At 37.0% G+C, this 13,822-nt stretch overlaps 1 protein-coding gene across 4 annotated transcripts in view; it reads right to left on the reverse strand.

Moving 5' to 3' along the window:
* SMARCAD1 (SWI/SNF-related, matrix-associated actin-dependent regulator of chromatin, subfamily a, containing DEAD/H box 1) overlaps window positions 1-13,822 on the reverse strand; it is a 76,229-nt gene that overhangs the window by 58,669 nt on the left and 3,738 nt on the right. For all 4 annotated transcript variants that reach the window (XM_029943126.1, XM_029943125.1, XM_029943127.1 and 1 more), the window contains exon 3: window positions 997-1,174. In XM_029943126.1, coding sequence (XP_029798986.1) covers window positions 997-1,174 — 178 coding nt within the window. The remainder of the gene's footprint in view (window positions 1-996; window positions 1,175-13,822) is intronic.

Below are 13,822 nucleotides of genomic sequence, written 5' to 3' on the forward strand. Positions count from 1 at the left end.
CTAAGTGTCCACCATTTCTTGCCTGGGTTATCACAACAGCCCCCATACTTCCACGCTGCTCCCCTACAGCCTCAAAGACCTTTTTAAAGGTGTGACATAATTGTACTCCTCTTCTCACTACACTCCATCAGCTTCCTATCTCATTCAGAATAAAAGCTAAAGAGCCTATGGGCTTAACACAATTAAATTCCTCTTCTACCCTGCTGCTTACCTTGTGACCTTGTCTTTCACTCTGTATCATTTGTTTCCTTGGAAACATCAGGCATAATACCACTCCAATGACCAGAATACTCCACCCTGCCTCCCACCCTCATCTCCATACAATTCACTTTCTTAGGCCCTTCAGGTCTTTACTCAAGCCTCATCTTCTCAATAAAGTTTTGTTCCAACTCTGCTCTTTAGAAACCACACTCCTACCCCTGGCCGTGAACTCCATTATTTTCCTTCCCTTTTTACCATAATAGTTATTATTTGGCATATTACACTGTTGGTTTATTCATTGTCTTTCTACCCAATGAGAACACAAGCTCCGTACCACTCCACAGAATGTGCCCAAAAATGTTAAAATGATTTGATTCTGAGACACAAGAACAGGTCATAAAGCAGTTACAGATGATCAAAGGCACTAAAATAATTTCCCTATCTATGGAGGGCTAAAAAATTATCTCCTCTCACTAAAAAATTATAAACAGGAGAAAAACTTATAAAAAGGAGATACAAAAATTCTCTCTTCACTCCTCTCGTTTTATTGAAAATGACTGTTATAGAGAAGTGTATGCTGTGTGTGCGTGAACACACACAAGCACATGCGTGCCTGTGCACACACAAGGTACCTCTCTATAGCTCTAAGTTAGGGAAAAATCACAAAGATGCAATAGGGAAAAGGCAAAAAAGAAAGAAAAAAGAAAAGTCACCAAAGTGTTTTTCAAATTAGATAACTTTTTCTTGAAAAACCTCTTACATAGGCAAATATAATGAATTGGTTAAGCTACTTACACTATAATCACTGTGTCTTTGTTGAACTTTTTCTCTTGAACTGTATTGGAGCAATTTGGAGACACGATATCTTCACTATCAGAAGACAAATCAATATACTGTATTCCTCTTTGATTCTTGAAATATGATATACTAGCTTTTCTTTCATTTTCTGTAGTTTCTGGAACACTAGAATCTTCTGCAAAAGAAAAAAAAGAAGAAAAGCATTTTGAGCAACTTGAAAATGAAACAAATTTGTTTTTGATAATTACAATTCTGTACTAAAAATCTGTAACTCTGCTCACTGTTTACATTCTAAAACCAAAAATTTCTACAATTTCTAACTTTTATTATTTTTTAACGTTTTATTTTACTTTGAGAGGGAGAGAAAGAGAGCAAGAGCCGGGGGAGCAGAGAGAGAGCCAAAGAATCCCAAGTAAGCTCTGCGCCATCAGTGCAGAGTCCGATGCAGGGCTTGTTCTCAGGAACTGAACCCTGAGATCATGATGACCTGAGCTGAAATCAAGAGTCGGATGCTCAACCAGCTGAGCCACCCAGGTTCCCCTCTACAAGTTTTTAAAGAAATAATGAATAGTCAACCAAGGCTGATGTTAAATGACTTCCCATTCCACAGGTTAATTTACTTTCAAGACCGTAGTGGAAACTGCAAAAAAGAGGTTTGTGCTTTACAGTCTCATCTTTTTCTCCCTGTGCTTTTACTTCCTAGTACCCAGTTCTTGCCTATATAACCACAGACACGACAGCCTACAAGACTTGTATTTCCATCCTGTCTCTTAGTCAAGTTATGTAATCACTCCAAACCTCAGTGTCCTTACCTGTAGAGATGCTAATAATCACAGGGCTAATATGAACATAAAATCAGTAAATATAATTAAGCATTTAGTTTAGTCGTTGGCATACAGCTTGTATTCTATAAACATTACTTCTTACACAAATGTTGGTTGAATTATGGCCCCTTCAAAATTCTTATATTTAAGTTGCAAACCCCAGTACCACAGAATGTAACATATTTGGAGATAGGGTCGTCAATTAAAATGAGGCTGTCTGGGTGGGGGGCCTAATTCAGTATGACTGATGTCTTATAAAAGAAAGACACAAAAGATGTAGGCATGAAGGGAAGGCCACCTGAGAACAGAGTGAGAAGGCGGTCATTTGCAAGCCATGGCCAAAGTCCTTAGAAGAAACCAAACCTGACAACAACCTTGATCCTGGGGTTACAGCCCCTAGATGTGTAACAAAATGAACGTGTGTTGGCTAAGCCACCCAGTACGGTAATTTGTTATGGCACTCCTCACAAGCTAAAAATAGTTGGCATACTCCAACAGGTGAGGAAAATATTTTACCAAGGTCTTTTCAATAGTGGAGTTCCAAAATTATTCTCTCTTCTCCCAACAAAACCACCATTCATTCTCCCTTACATATTTGAGAAGAAAAAGATCAGATTTAAGGAATTCATATTAAAGTAGTCAATGCCTTTGGTCTATTGAATAGATTTTAAAAAGCAGTGACCAGATGCGTCCTTAGTTCAAAGATAGCCAATTTAAAAAGCAATCACTGCCATTAGCTACTTTCTGGGTCAGTATCAAGTCCTCAAGTAAGGCATAAACATTTTTAATTATCACAATAATCCTGAGGGCATACACTATATTACCATTTTATAGATAAACTAGGTATAGAGAAAACAATTTGCCCAAAGTCACAGAGAAGTAGCAAATCTGAAATCCATGCCTAAAGGTCCAAATCCTTATACTCTTAACACTCAAGCTATCCCCAATACCTGTCACAAAACGACAGCAATCATTATAATGAAGCTCATGAGTCCTATCTGTAGACAGCATTAACCAAGGCCTACACACTACCATTCACCTGTAGGGCACTAAAACAAATCTCTTACTTAGTACAATGAAGTCCTATCAACACTACTGATAAGGAAATTACATTTTTTCTAAAAGAACAATTTTATAAATGTTGAGTGAAGAACCTGGATGAAGAACTCTGCACTGCAACAAATTACAGTTATATTAATCATATACATATGCCATTAACATGAAGACTCTTACAAATTCTGATAATTACGTTAATAATGGTTATAGCCCAACTCCTTTAAAATAAGTATAAGCATACTGCGGACTCTGCTTTTACAAAGTGTTCCTGATACATCACAAATCATACATAAAATTAAAAACTAGATGTTTACTGTATCAAAAATCTGACCTAATGCCAATGTACACCAGCTAAATGTATCAACCAGTGGCCTCTTTCAAAAGGCTAAGGCAAAATGATTTGGATTGTCTGCTTTTTTTCAAACTCTCTTTATTCAAAATGAATAATAATCTTTCCAAAATTAGGCACTTAAATGCCTAAATGTCTGTGGGGGCAGGGCTATATTAATGAGTATGAGGAGAACTAGAGTTTCTTGAACTTGATTACATACTCATCTCTGATTTCCTCTCCTTATTTTACACACATTATAAAACAAAGTGTACAACGAAGACACGCCGACGCTCAGGGGCGCCTGGGTGGCTCGGCTGGTGAAGCGTCCCGCTCTTGACCTCAGCTCAGGTCACAGCTCACGGCTGTGGGATGGAGCCCTGTGTTGGGCTCTGCATGTGGCATGCAGGCTACTTGGGACTCTCTTTTTCTCCTCTCTCTCCTCCTCTCTCTGTCTCTCCCCTGCTCTAGCACAGGCATGCATTCTCTCTCTCAAAATGAATAAACATTAAAAAAACAAACAAACCACACTAATGCATATGCTTACTAATGCTTAATGAGACAGAAAAAAATAAAGAAGTCTGGCTTACTTTCTATCATGGATTCAATTATTTAGAGCTTTTAGTGGTTATGTAATATAGATCATCAAAATACATACATCATGTACTGTGTATACAATGTATATTGTATAGAATATATATTATACATACACTATACCTACATATAAAAATATACATTAAACATATGCCCTGAATCAAGCCACATCCCCACAGGCCAACTAGTAAGTGACTAAGGGAAGAGGTAGTTTGGGGGGCGCCTGGGTGGCTCAGTCAGTTGAGCGTGACTTCAGCTCAGGTCATGATCTTCCTTGTGGGTTCGAGCCCCGTGTCTTAGAATTCTGTGTCTCCCTCTCTCTGCCCCTCCCCTGATCACACTCTGTCTCTCTCTCAAAATAAACGTTAAAAAAATTTTTTTTTAAAAAGAAGAGGTGGTTTGATAATATGGAGGATAAGGTAAGGTTATAATACAATAGCATTTCTCAAACTCAGAACTCCTTTTGCACTCTTAAAAATTGAGGACCCTAAGAGCTGTTACTCATGTTGGTTACATCTAAGATACTACCGTATTAGAAAACAGAAACTGAGAAACCTTATTAAACTGTTTACATACTTATTAACAACTATTATTATGAAAACTATATCCCCTCATGCCACTCCTCCCCCACAAATTTAGTAAGAGTGGCACTGTTTTACATTTGTAAAACCTCTGGTTTAACAGAAGACAGCGAGATTCTATCTGCTTCTGCAATTCATCTATTGTAGTATACTGTTTTTATTTAGGTTTATGAAGAAAACCATGTCTCACACGGTAATATAGTTAGGAAGGGTATTTTCATAGCTTTTTTACAATACTGTGGATATTCTTTGATACTAAACCCAAATCTGACAGGTGGTAGTTTTTTAAAGGCCAACTGCAATGTGGAATCTGAAACCATATGAATAAACTCTTGCATTCTATTACATTAAAAGTCACTGGTCTTTCTTGTACTCTAACGTGTTAGTTTGTAACACTGTGTGCTTTGGTCATTTGAAAAATACCAGATCTTCCAAATGGTGACACATTTTATGATATTTTATCAAAAAATTAGACTCATTAATATCATCACTGATCTTGAAATATCTGGAGATTGTCAGGCCCACAGCAAAGGCTGGGTCACGTTTTGTTTCACAAAGTATTAAAAAGACACCCACTGTTGCGGCACCTGGGTGGCTCAGTTGCTCAGGTCTTGATCTCATGGTTAGCCTGCTTCAGAACTTCTGTCCCCCCTCTTCCTCTGTCCCCCCTCCCCACTCACACTTGCACACTCTTTCTCAAAAATAAATAAAACATTAAAAAAAACACCTATTGCTAGGCTGAGATTTACCAAAACCAACAATTTTTACCACTTTATCAAAAACATTTTATTTATTTTGTGGGGAGAGTCAGAGAGAGAGAGGGAAACCCAGAACTCAAAGTGGACTCCAGGCTCTGTGCTGTCGGCACAAAGCTGGATGCAGGGCCTGAACTCCTAAACTGTAAGCTAACGACGAGCCAACGTCTGATGCTTAACCAACTGAGCCACCCAAGTGCCCCCATCCAAAACATTCTTAAGTGAAACTGACGGTTAAAAAGTTTTACGAATACGGTACTATTACAACAGTTTGGAGTCTCTGGGCGGTGACTTATGCTAAGGCACCAGCAGGTCTTACCTACCACTGCTTTTGTACCATCAGTACAAATACCAACTGAGTAAAAAGGCAAGTAGGATCTTATTGTTATGAAAGTAGTTTGCCCTTAGGGATCCTAAAGGTTCACATACCACACTCTGAAAACAGATGGGATGGACTAAGGGCTTATTTATATAAAAATATCAACTTTCCAATACAGTGAATACTTTAGAATTAGAATAGCGCTTAATGCTTAGATTTGTTTGTTTGAACTATTTCTGGAAGTAAGCAAGAGCAAAAAGAGCCAAGAGGCAATGGCCAAACCTTGATGCAATGATGCTTTCTGACCTAAGGCAAATAAGCACTTTAAAACAGCAGCACATAAGAGACAGGAAACAGAAAAATACAAATGAAAGAATGGTAAAGCATAGAAATAATTATGAAGGCATCAGCTACTATTAAGATCTGACATGTGCTGACTGCCTTCTGTGTAAAAGTGTTATGCCCAGATTTTAATATCATCCCCAAAAACCAGAGAGTGCCAGGGAGACTGAGTCATGCATGCAAAAGCAAAGGGTTTTATTACGGGTTTAGGCTGGCTGGGCCTAAACTCGGTCTCACAGACTTCACCAGTGCAGTGGATCTATGCTGAGAGCCCCGAACAAGGGCTGAGCAGGGTTCTTCTGGGGTTTGGGAAGGGGGAGTTACAAGAAATTGTAACACAGGTACAGTGATCCAATCATTATTGCACAATATTATTGACAGCAGGTTTAACCATTCACATTGTCTAGAGCGTTCGTTACTTTTGGCAGGATCCAATTACAACATTTAGAGTACCTTTAAAATCAACCAATTACAGGGCGAGCCTAGGGTCTTGTTTGGCGACTATCGGGTTAACTTTAACATTAGGTAACAGGGTCCTATCTAAAGTTCCCCTGTGCAGGCCTTATCCTTAGGAATGTGGGGAGTGGCAGCTGGCCTTCCCTGATTGGGTGTTGTGAAGGTGGTCTCTCTTGCTCTAGGCAATGTGTAATTGCCTGTTAGTTTCGGGGAACTGAAACCTAGGCCTTCTAGATCAGAGGGGAAACTTAAAGCCTCTGTCATGGTGTCTGTTTGGTTTAGACCTGTGTCCTTACAAAAGGTACTGTTCCAGGAGGTAGAGACTAGTAAGGAAAAAAAAAGGCAAGTTATCGTCCAACTTGCCCCAAAGAAATGAATAATAGGAACTAAGTAGTCATGTATACAAATAACTTATGAAATATAATTCATGCCATGAGAGGAAAAAACAAAATGCTACAGGAACATGAGGGAAAACTGCCTACCCTTTCATACCGTGTCTTAGAGATTTCAGCCGTGTCTTAGAGAGAGAAGATGGTATATCTGGGCACCTGGGTGGCTCAGTTGGGTAAGTGTTCGGCTTCTGATTTCAGCTCCTGTCATGATCTCATGGTTCATGAGATCGAGCCCCAGAGGAGAGCTGCACCGGGCTCCATGCTGACGGTGCAGAGCCTGCTTGGGACTCTGTCTCTCTCTGCCCCGCCCTGCTCTCTCTCTCAAAATAAATAACCATTAAAAAAAAAAAAGATATTTTCTCATTACCAAAAGGCAAGGGTAATGAGAGGGTACATCATGAGCATATGCAAGACTCCACAGTTCCAGGAAGTTTTTCCAAACCAAATTCCCCATTAGTGGAATGCACAACAGAAGGCAATCTTATATTCCAAAATTTTCCAGTTTGTCTGTACCCATTCTCATATCTAAGTCTACCATTTAAAAAAAAAAAAAGGACCTATTTAAGCCTGACACTAGTTTCAGCTTTCTAAAAGGCCCAAGATAAAGGACCACTCAAAAACAAAAATCACTACTAAGAGATTATGAGTTGACACTAAAGTAGTCTAAATTAATTTGATAATCCATATATAAAAGTTATCTCCAGAAGTAGAATGAAAACACATAAACCTTTGTATCTGTCCTAAAGAGTCACAAAACTGTGCCATTTATGATATTCTAATTGTGTTGCTCTACATGGTTCAATTCTCTAACATGGCAACTAACTTTGAATACCAAGTAAAACACATCGATGATTTACCTTTTTAAAAGGTAACCAAAATAATAGTAAAATCTGGGCAGCCTTAATTTGAATGTCATTGTAGAAAGAGAAATACCTTTACCATCTTCTAAAAGTTGTATCAAATTATTTCTCTGATGAAAACTCTATAAAAAGACAAAGAATATACTGAATACAAGATTGAAGAATAGTTTCTAATACATCACTCTTAAGATTATATGAGAAAGAAGCATCTCAGGTTTAAGCCAAATGATAAATATAAAAAAATGTAAAGAAAAAGAAAACTACGCTATTATTGCTGGACAAAGTATGTGTTAAAACTTGAGATACTTTTTAATAACAGAAGTTACATCTACAAGAGAAATATAACGGACATATATCTTAACTGCATATTAATAACGAGATATAAACACTGCAGGATATAGAAGGCAAAAAGTCAAGAGAAACAAATATGAGGCTGTTTAAGCTCTTCATAGCACAAACATAATTAAGACATAGAATAGTACTTTTCAAACACTTTTGATTAGGATCCACTGTAAGAGACACATTTTAAGACTTTTTTCCCCCCAATGTTTATTTTTAAGAGAGCGAGCAAGAGCGAGAGAGAGCGAGCACAAGTCGGGGAGGGGCAGAGAGAGAAGGAGACAGAATCCAAAGCAGGCTCCAGGCTCAGAGCTGTCAGCAGAGCCTGCTGTCTGGCTCTAACCCAAAACCCATGAGATCATGACCTAAGCTGAAGTCAAATGTTTAATCGATTGAGTCACCCAGGTGCCCCATTTATCAAACACATATAACTCAAATAAAAATTTCAGAGGCTTTCTAGTAAGCGATACTTTGATAATTTTCTATTTCTTCTACTCCATTAAAAACTGGTTGTATATAGTCAGGATCCAAGAAATTGACTTTATGACACAATGTAATCCACAGTTTAAAAAAAATTATATATATAAAATTCATCAATTATTTGGTATATAATTAAAACTATCACTTAGATTATGTCATCTTTTCAATTAATCTTAGAACTTTTATAGAAAGTAATGGTATATTAGGTCACAAAGAAAACTGCAGTAAATTAGCCAAAGTAGAAATACTGTAGACCACATTCTCTGGTCATAAAACAAAATTAGAAGTCAATGTTAACAAAAATATGAAGCAAAATTTCAGCTACTTGAAAATTTAAAAAAGTAAAAAAGCCATGGACTTTTAGGTCAAAGAAGAAGAAAAAACAAAAACACTTCAAAATCTATCATACCATCTTATATATATCTTAAAACCACAAGAATAAGATAATGTTATAAACAAATATAAAATTAGGGAAATTGATTAATGACCCATAGGATACAAATATAGCTGGGAATTTAGACTATAATGATATTTCATATATAAGGTTTATCAGTAAATGGTTCTGGGACAACAAACTAGTAAATGACAAATAATGAGCAAAGGAGAAAACTGTATCACCCATTCTTTAGTTTTGATAACAAAATACATTTCAGATGATATTTAAGATTAAAACAGAAGTCACCACAAAACCCAACTCATATCCATTAGTTTGGCTATCAACCTGATTCAAATTCATTAGTTTGGCTATCAAAACAAAAAACAAAACAACACAAGAGAGAAGTAACAGGTAATAGCAAGGATGTGGAGAAACTGGGACTGCTGTGCACTGCTGGTGGGAAAATAAAATGGTTCAAGCATAAATGGAAAACGTGACGGCTTCTTATATGATCTATCAATTCCATTTCTGGGTATATACCCTAAAGAACTGAAAGCAGAGTCCCTAAGAAAGATTTGTACACCCATTTCACAGCAGCATTAGTTACAATAACTCAAAAGCAGAAGCAACCCAAGTGTCCATCCACAAGTAAATGGATAAGCAATATGTAGTATATATACACAATAGGATATTTTTCAGCCTTAAAAAGGAAATTCTGATACATGCTATATAACACGTGTGAACCCTAGACATTATACAAAAGGAAGGAAATCAGCCAGTCACAAAATAACAAATCCTGTATAATTCAGGATTGTGAGGTATATAGAGAAGTCAAATTCAGAGACAGAAAGTACAAGGGTGGTTGCCACAAGCTGGGGATAGGAGGGGAATGTTTAATAGGAGGGAAGAGTTTAATCGGGAGAGTTTCATTTCTGCAAGATGAAGGGTTCTGAAGATAACTGAACAATAATGTGAATGTACCTAACACTACTGTGACCTGTATACTTAATAGCAAAAATGGTAAATTTTATGTTTATGTATATTTACTACAGTTAAAATTAAAAACACAGATATGCTAGAAGAAAATAAAGATGAAAATATTTATACTGTGATAGTAAGAAATGCCTGTCTGATCAGATGCCATCAAAGAAATGTACAAACTGACCACATGAAAATGTAAAATTTCTTTACGGCAAACAACAAGAAATCAAAAGAACAAGAAATTTAAAATCATTTATCAGAAAAAGAGAAAAAGGAACACAGAAAAAAACTCCAAATGGCTAATATGTGAATGAAAACATACTTAACCTTAAAAGTAAAGAATAAAAATAAAGCAATTTGATTGCCTGTTAAAGATTAAAAAGGTTTGCAATATTTTGAAAAAGCAGATATCTAAAAACCAAACTGTAGTCTGGTGCAAACTGGTAAAACTTTGTAGGGTAACTTGGTGACTATTAAAACATTATTAATATTCACTCTTCTGACAATTCCATTTCCAAGATTTTTTCTACAGAATGTACACAAACTAAGATATCTGTGTAAAAGGATGGTCACTGTAGCATTCTTTTGATTGCAAAAAAAAGAAGAAGAAGAAGAAAGAAAAAACACCCAACCAATGTCCATTAATAGGAAACTACATGAATTATAGTACACCTATAGAAGACATTCTGTAGTCATTAAAAAATTAAGATATAGCATAAATATAATATACATTGTATATATAATAAAAACAAAAACCTGGAATATATACAGGCAGGGAAAAAATGTGAAAGAAAAAACACCAAAACTAAAAGATTAAAGAAGCTTCTTCATTACACAATATTGCATCTTTTCAAATATACTTTATTTTGAAGAAAACAATAGCTAAGCCTGGAGTAAAATGGAAAGACAGATGAAAGCATACACTTAAAATGTACTTAAGATTTTTACTTAAGTAGAAGTACTCATTGTACTTTGTTCTATTAGAACAAAGCCTTTTGGCACTAAGCCTTTTACAAAGTAAGGCTTTTCAACACTTGCAGACATTTAGAAACCAGAGTAACTATCCAAAGATAGAGATGATTGACATGTTGGCGACACACACCTAAAAGCCTTAGTATCACCCAATGGTTACAAAATCATGATGCTAAAATGCATTCAGCTCCCTTATTCAAAAGATCATAGCCGTTTTACAGTTTGCAAAGACTTCAGAGAATGTCTAAGCAAAGGAAGTATAGTTCAAAAATGCTGATGTCTTGGGGCACCTAAATGGCTCAGCTGGTTAAGCATCTGACTCTTGATTTCTGCTCAGGTCATGATCTCACCATTTGTGAGATGGGAGCCCTGCTTACGGCACTGTGCTGACAGCGCGGAGCCCACCTGGGATTCTCTCTCCCTCTCTCTGCCTCTCCCCTCCTCACCTGCTCGCTCTCTCTCTCAAAATAAACAAACATTAAAAAAAAAACCAAAAAATTTTTTAAATGCTGATGTCTTACCTAAGGTCACACACAAGGTACGGCATAGCAGTGCTCTCTGGAAATCTCTCTAATTAACTGGAATATTTTCAAATTTTTTCTCTCACTTATTAACAACAGTTACTTTCAACATGACAACCACATTGAAACGGCAGTTATTTTAGGACACTGAATCTATTTCACTAAGAAATTAATCACGCTTATACTAAAACTTACCTCCATTCCAACCTCAAAATAATCAACTGACCCATTCATTTTCAATCATTTTCCCTCCAGGTAAAATGTGTCTCTATTTCTGTGCAACATTAAACAGTCTAGCTGTGCTCCTGTTCCTGTACCTAGATGCCTGTCTTCAGATACCTCCCTGCTCCATCCCCTTCCTCTCCACTAGCTTCTTCCCCTTGACCAACGAATATCTCAAGCCAACAATCCTGAAACATCTTTTAACACTGCCTTCCTGTCAGGTTGTTTCTCTCCCTTCTTGAAAGACTACTCTTCCCTTGCTTATCTTTCTACTGAAAGGGTTAAAAGTCTGTAAAAGGTCAACAGCAACATTTAATTTATAAGAAAAGTGGCCTCTGATCAGTTCCCATCCAATTTGACTTCTTTACAGTATTTGACATTGTTCACTATACATAAAACTGGAAACGTGCCTTTCTTTAGCTTTCAAGGTACTATTGTTTTCTATGATATTCTAGTTATCCTTTACACCTTCACTGGTTTGCCTTCATTTGTCCATCGTTAAATGTTTTTTTACTATACATCATGCTTGGGGACATTTTTTGTTAACTGCTACAGTGATAACCCCCAAAGTTGATTTCTCAGGTTCCAACCATCTCTGAGCTACAAACTCTAATGCTCAATTCTCTACTAGACCTTGCTTCTGAAATAGGAGAACTGAAACTCATCATGTCTTAGTATCTTTCTCCTAAACGCACTGCCCAATTCAGTAGAATGTGCTAATCACCCAGGTGTTTAAGCAAGAAACATCTGAGTTATCTTTAAACTCTCCACATTTATTTCAAAACAAATTTTTACATTTATTTAATTATCTGGAGAGAAGAGAGGGAATCCCAAGCAGTCTCCGCACTGTCAGCACAGAACCCAATATAGGGCTCAAACTCACAGATCTTGAGATCAAGAGTTAGACACTTAACCGACTGAGTCACCCAGGTGCCAGTAAACTCTCCACATTTCACTCCAAATACCATCAAATACTGAAATATAAAACTTCCCTAAAATGCCTCCTCTCTCCTACTATCATTTTCCCATATTTAGGCTTCAATTCACTCACTAGCTATATCAATGGTCTTCCCATACTGAAATGCCCTATAGTGTATACCAAAAAAAAGTCCATCCTTCCTGGCACAGCATAAAAAGGCCCCTATGACCCAGCAATCTGCATTTCTAACTTTTCAGCTTCATCCTTACAGCCCTAAACCTCCTCTTCCACAGATTACCCCCTCATTCCCATCCAGAGACATACCACTCTTCAAAGCAATCTATGTTTTCACCTCTTGTTCACCAAATAAAGACTGATTCATTATTTAGGGTCCACTCAAAGTAATCTCTCTGTGACTTTTCCTGATCCTCCGCAGGAAGAATGGATAAGAATTTTTGAATTGGATCGCGATCCTATACTGTTTAACATCTTCCCCTATGAGTTATTACATTATACCATTTTAACTATATATGTTTCAATTTACTTTCCTCCTCATGCTTCTGGAAGATCAAGCTTTGCTCATATTTTTATTCTTTATGCATAAAATATAATAAGCTCTTTCCTCTCTCATCTGCCATTATTTTATTCCCTCGAAACCCACTGTGGTTTCAAAAAGGTCAAAGAAAAAAAGAAATAATGTGTAAATAATAACCATTAATAACTCTGGATACCATGAGAGCAAAATAAACTTGGGAGGGAGAGGTGCCCACACAAGTTAAGTGTATGTCATCTCATATCCAAAGGCTGGATTGTGTCCTGTATCAAAAGCAAAGTTTCAAGTAACCATGGCTGAAGTATGCCTTACAGCTATGGGGTTGTTTCAAGATCATAAAGAGGAGGAAGGATATTTTCAAATATTTGTAAAATTACTAGCTTCACCCCACTCAATATCCAACACTCCTTTCTTCAACACATATTTACTAAGAGCCTACTATACATCAGTCATTACTCTGAGCAATGGTGAACAAGTAAACAGGACAAAGTCTCTCTGCGTGCATGGATCATAACTTCTAACAAGGGAGACACAAATGTATAGTCCCGTGTTAGGTGGTAACGAATACTATATAGAAAAATAGAGCCGAGTACAGCTGCGGGGGCGGGATGGGAGTTGCTACTTCAAAGAGAGTGATCAGGGAAAGGCGTTTTAAAGACAGTAAACCTATAGGCAAGCCCAAAGTCATATGCAAATATCAGCAGGAAGAGTCTTGGAGGCAGAAGAAAGTGCAAACAGGAAGAAGGAAAGATTGCGCTGTGCTAGCGCTATTTTAAAAAAGGCATGGCTGTGACAGTAACTCAGCGGTAGGAAATAAAATCTTAACTCAGTTTGGTAAAATTAACAGTTAGCTAAAAGAGTCTTCACAGGTAATTTTTACAATTTCCATCCTATTTAAGAAATTAGATGACTTAGACCTGACTTAGACCCTAATACCCCACTGTATATAAGCA

The sequence above is a fragment of the Suricata suricatta genome, chromosome 1 (assembly GCF_006229205.1).
Source record: "Suricata suricatta isolate VVHF042 chromosome 1, meerkat_22Aug2017_6uvM2_HiC, whole genome shotgun sequence".
In the NCBI taxonomy this organism is placed as follows: domain Eukaryota; kingdom Metazoa; phylum Chordata; class Mammalia; order Carnivora; family Herpestidae; genus Suricata; species Suricata suricatta.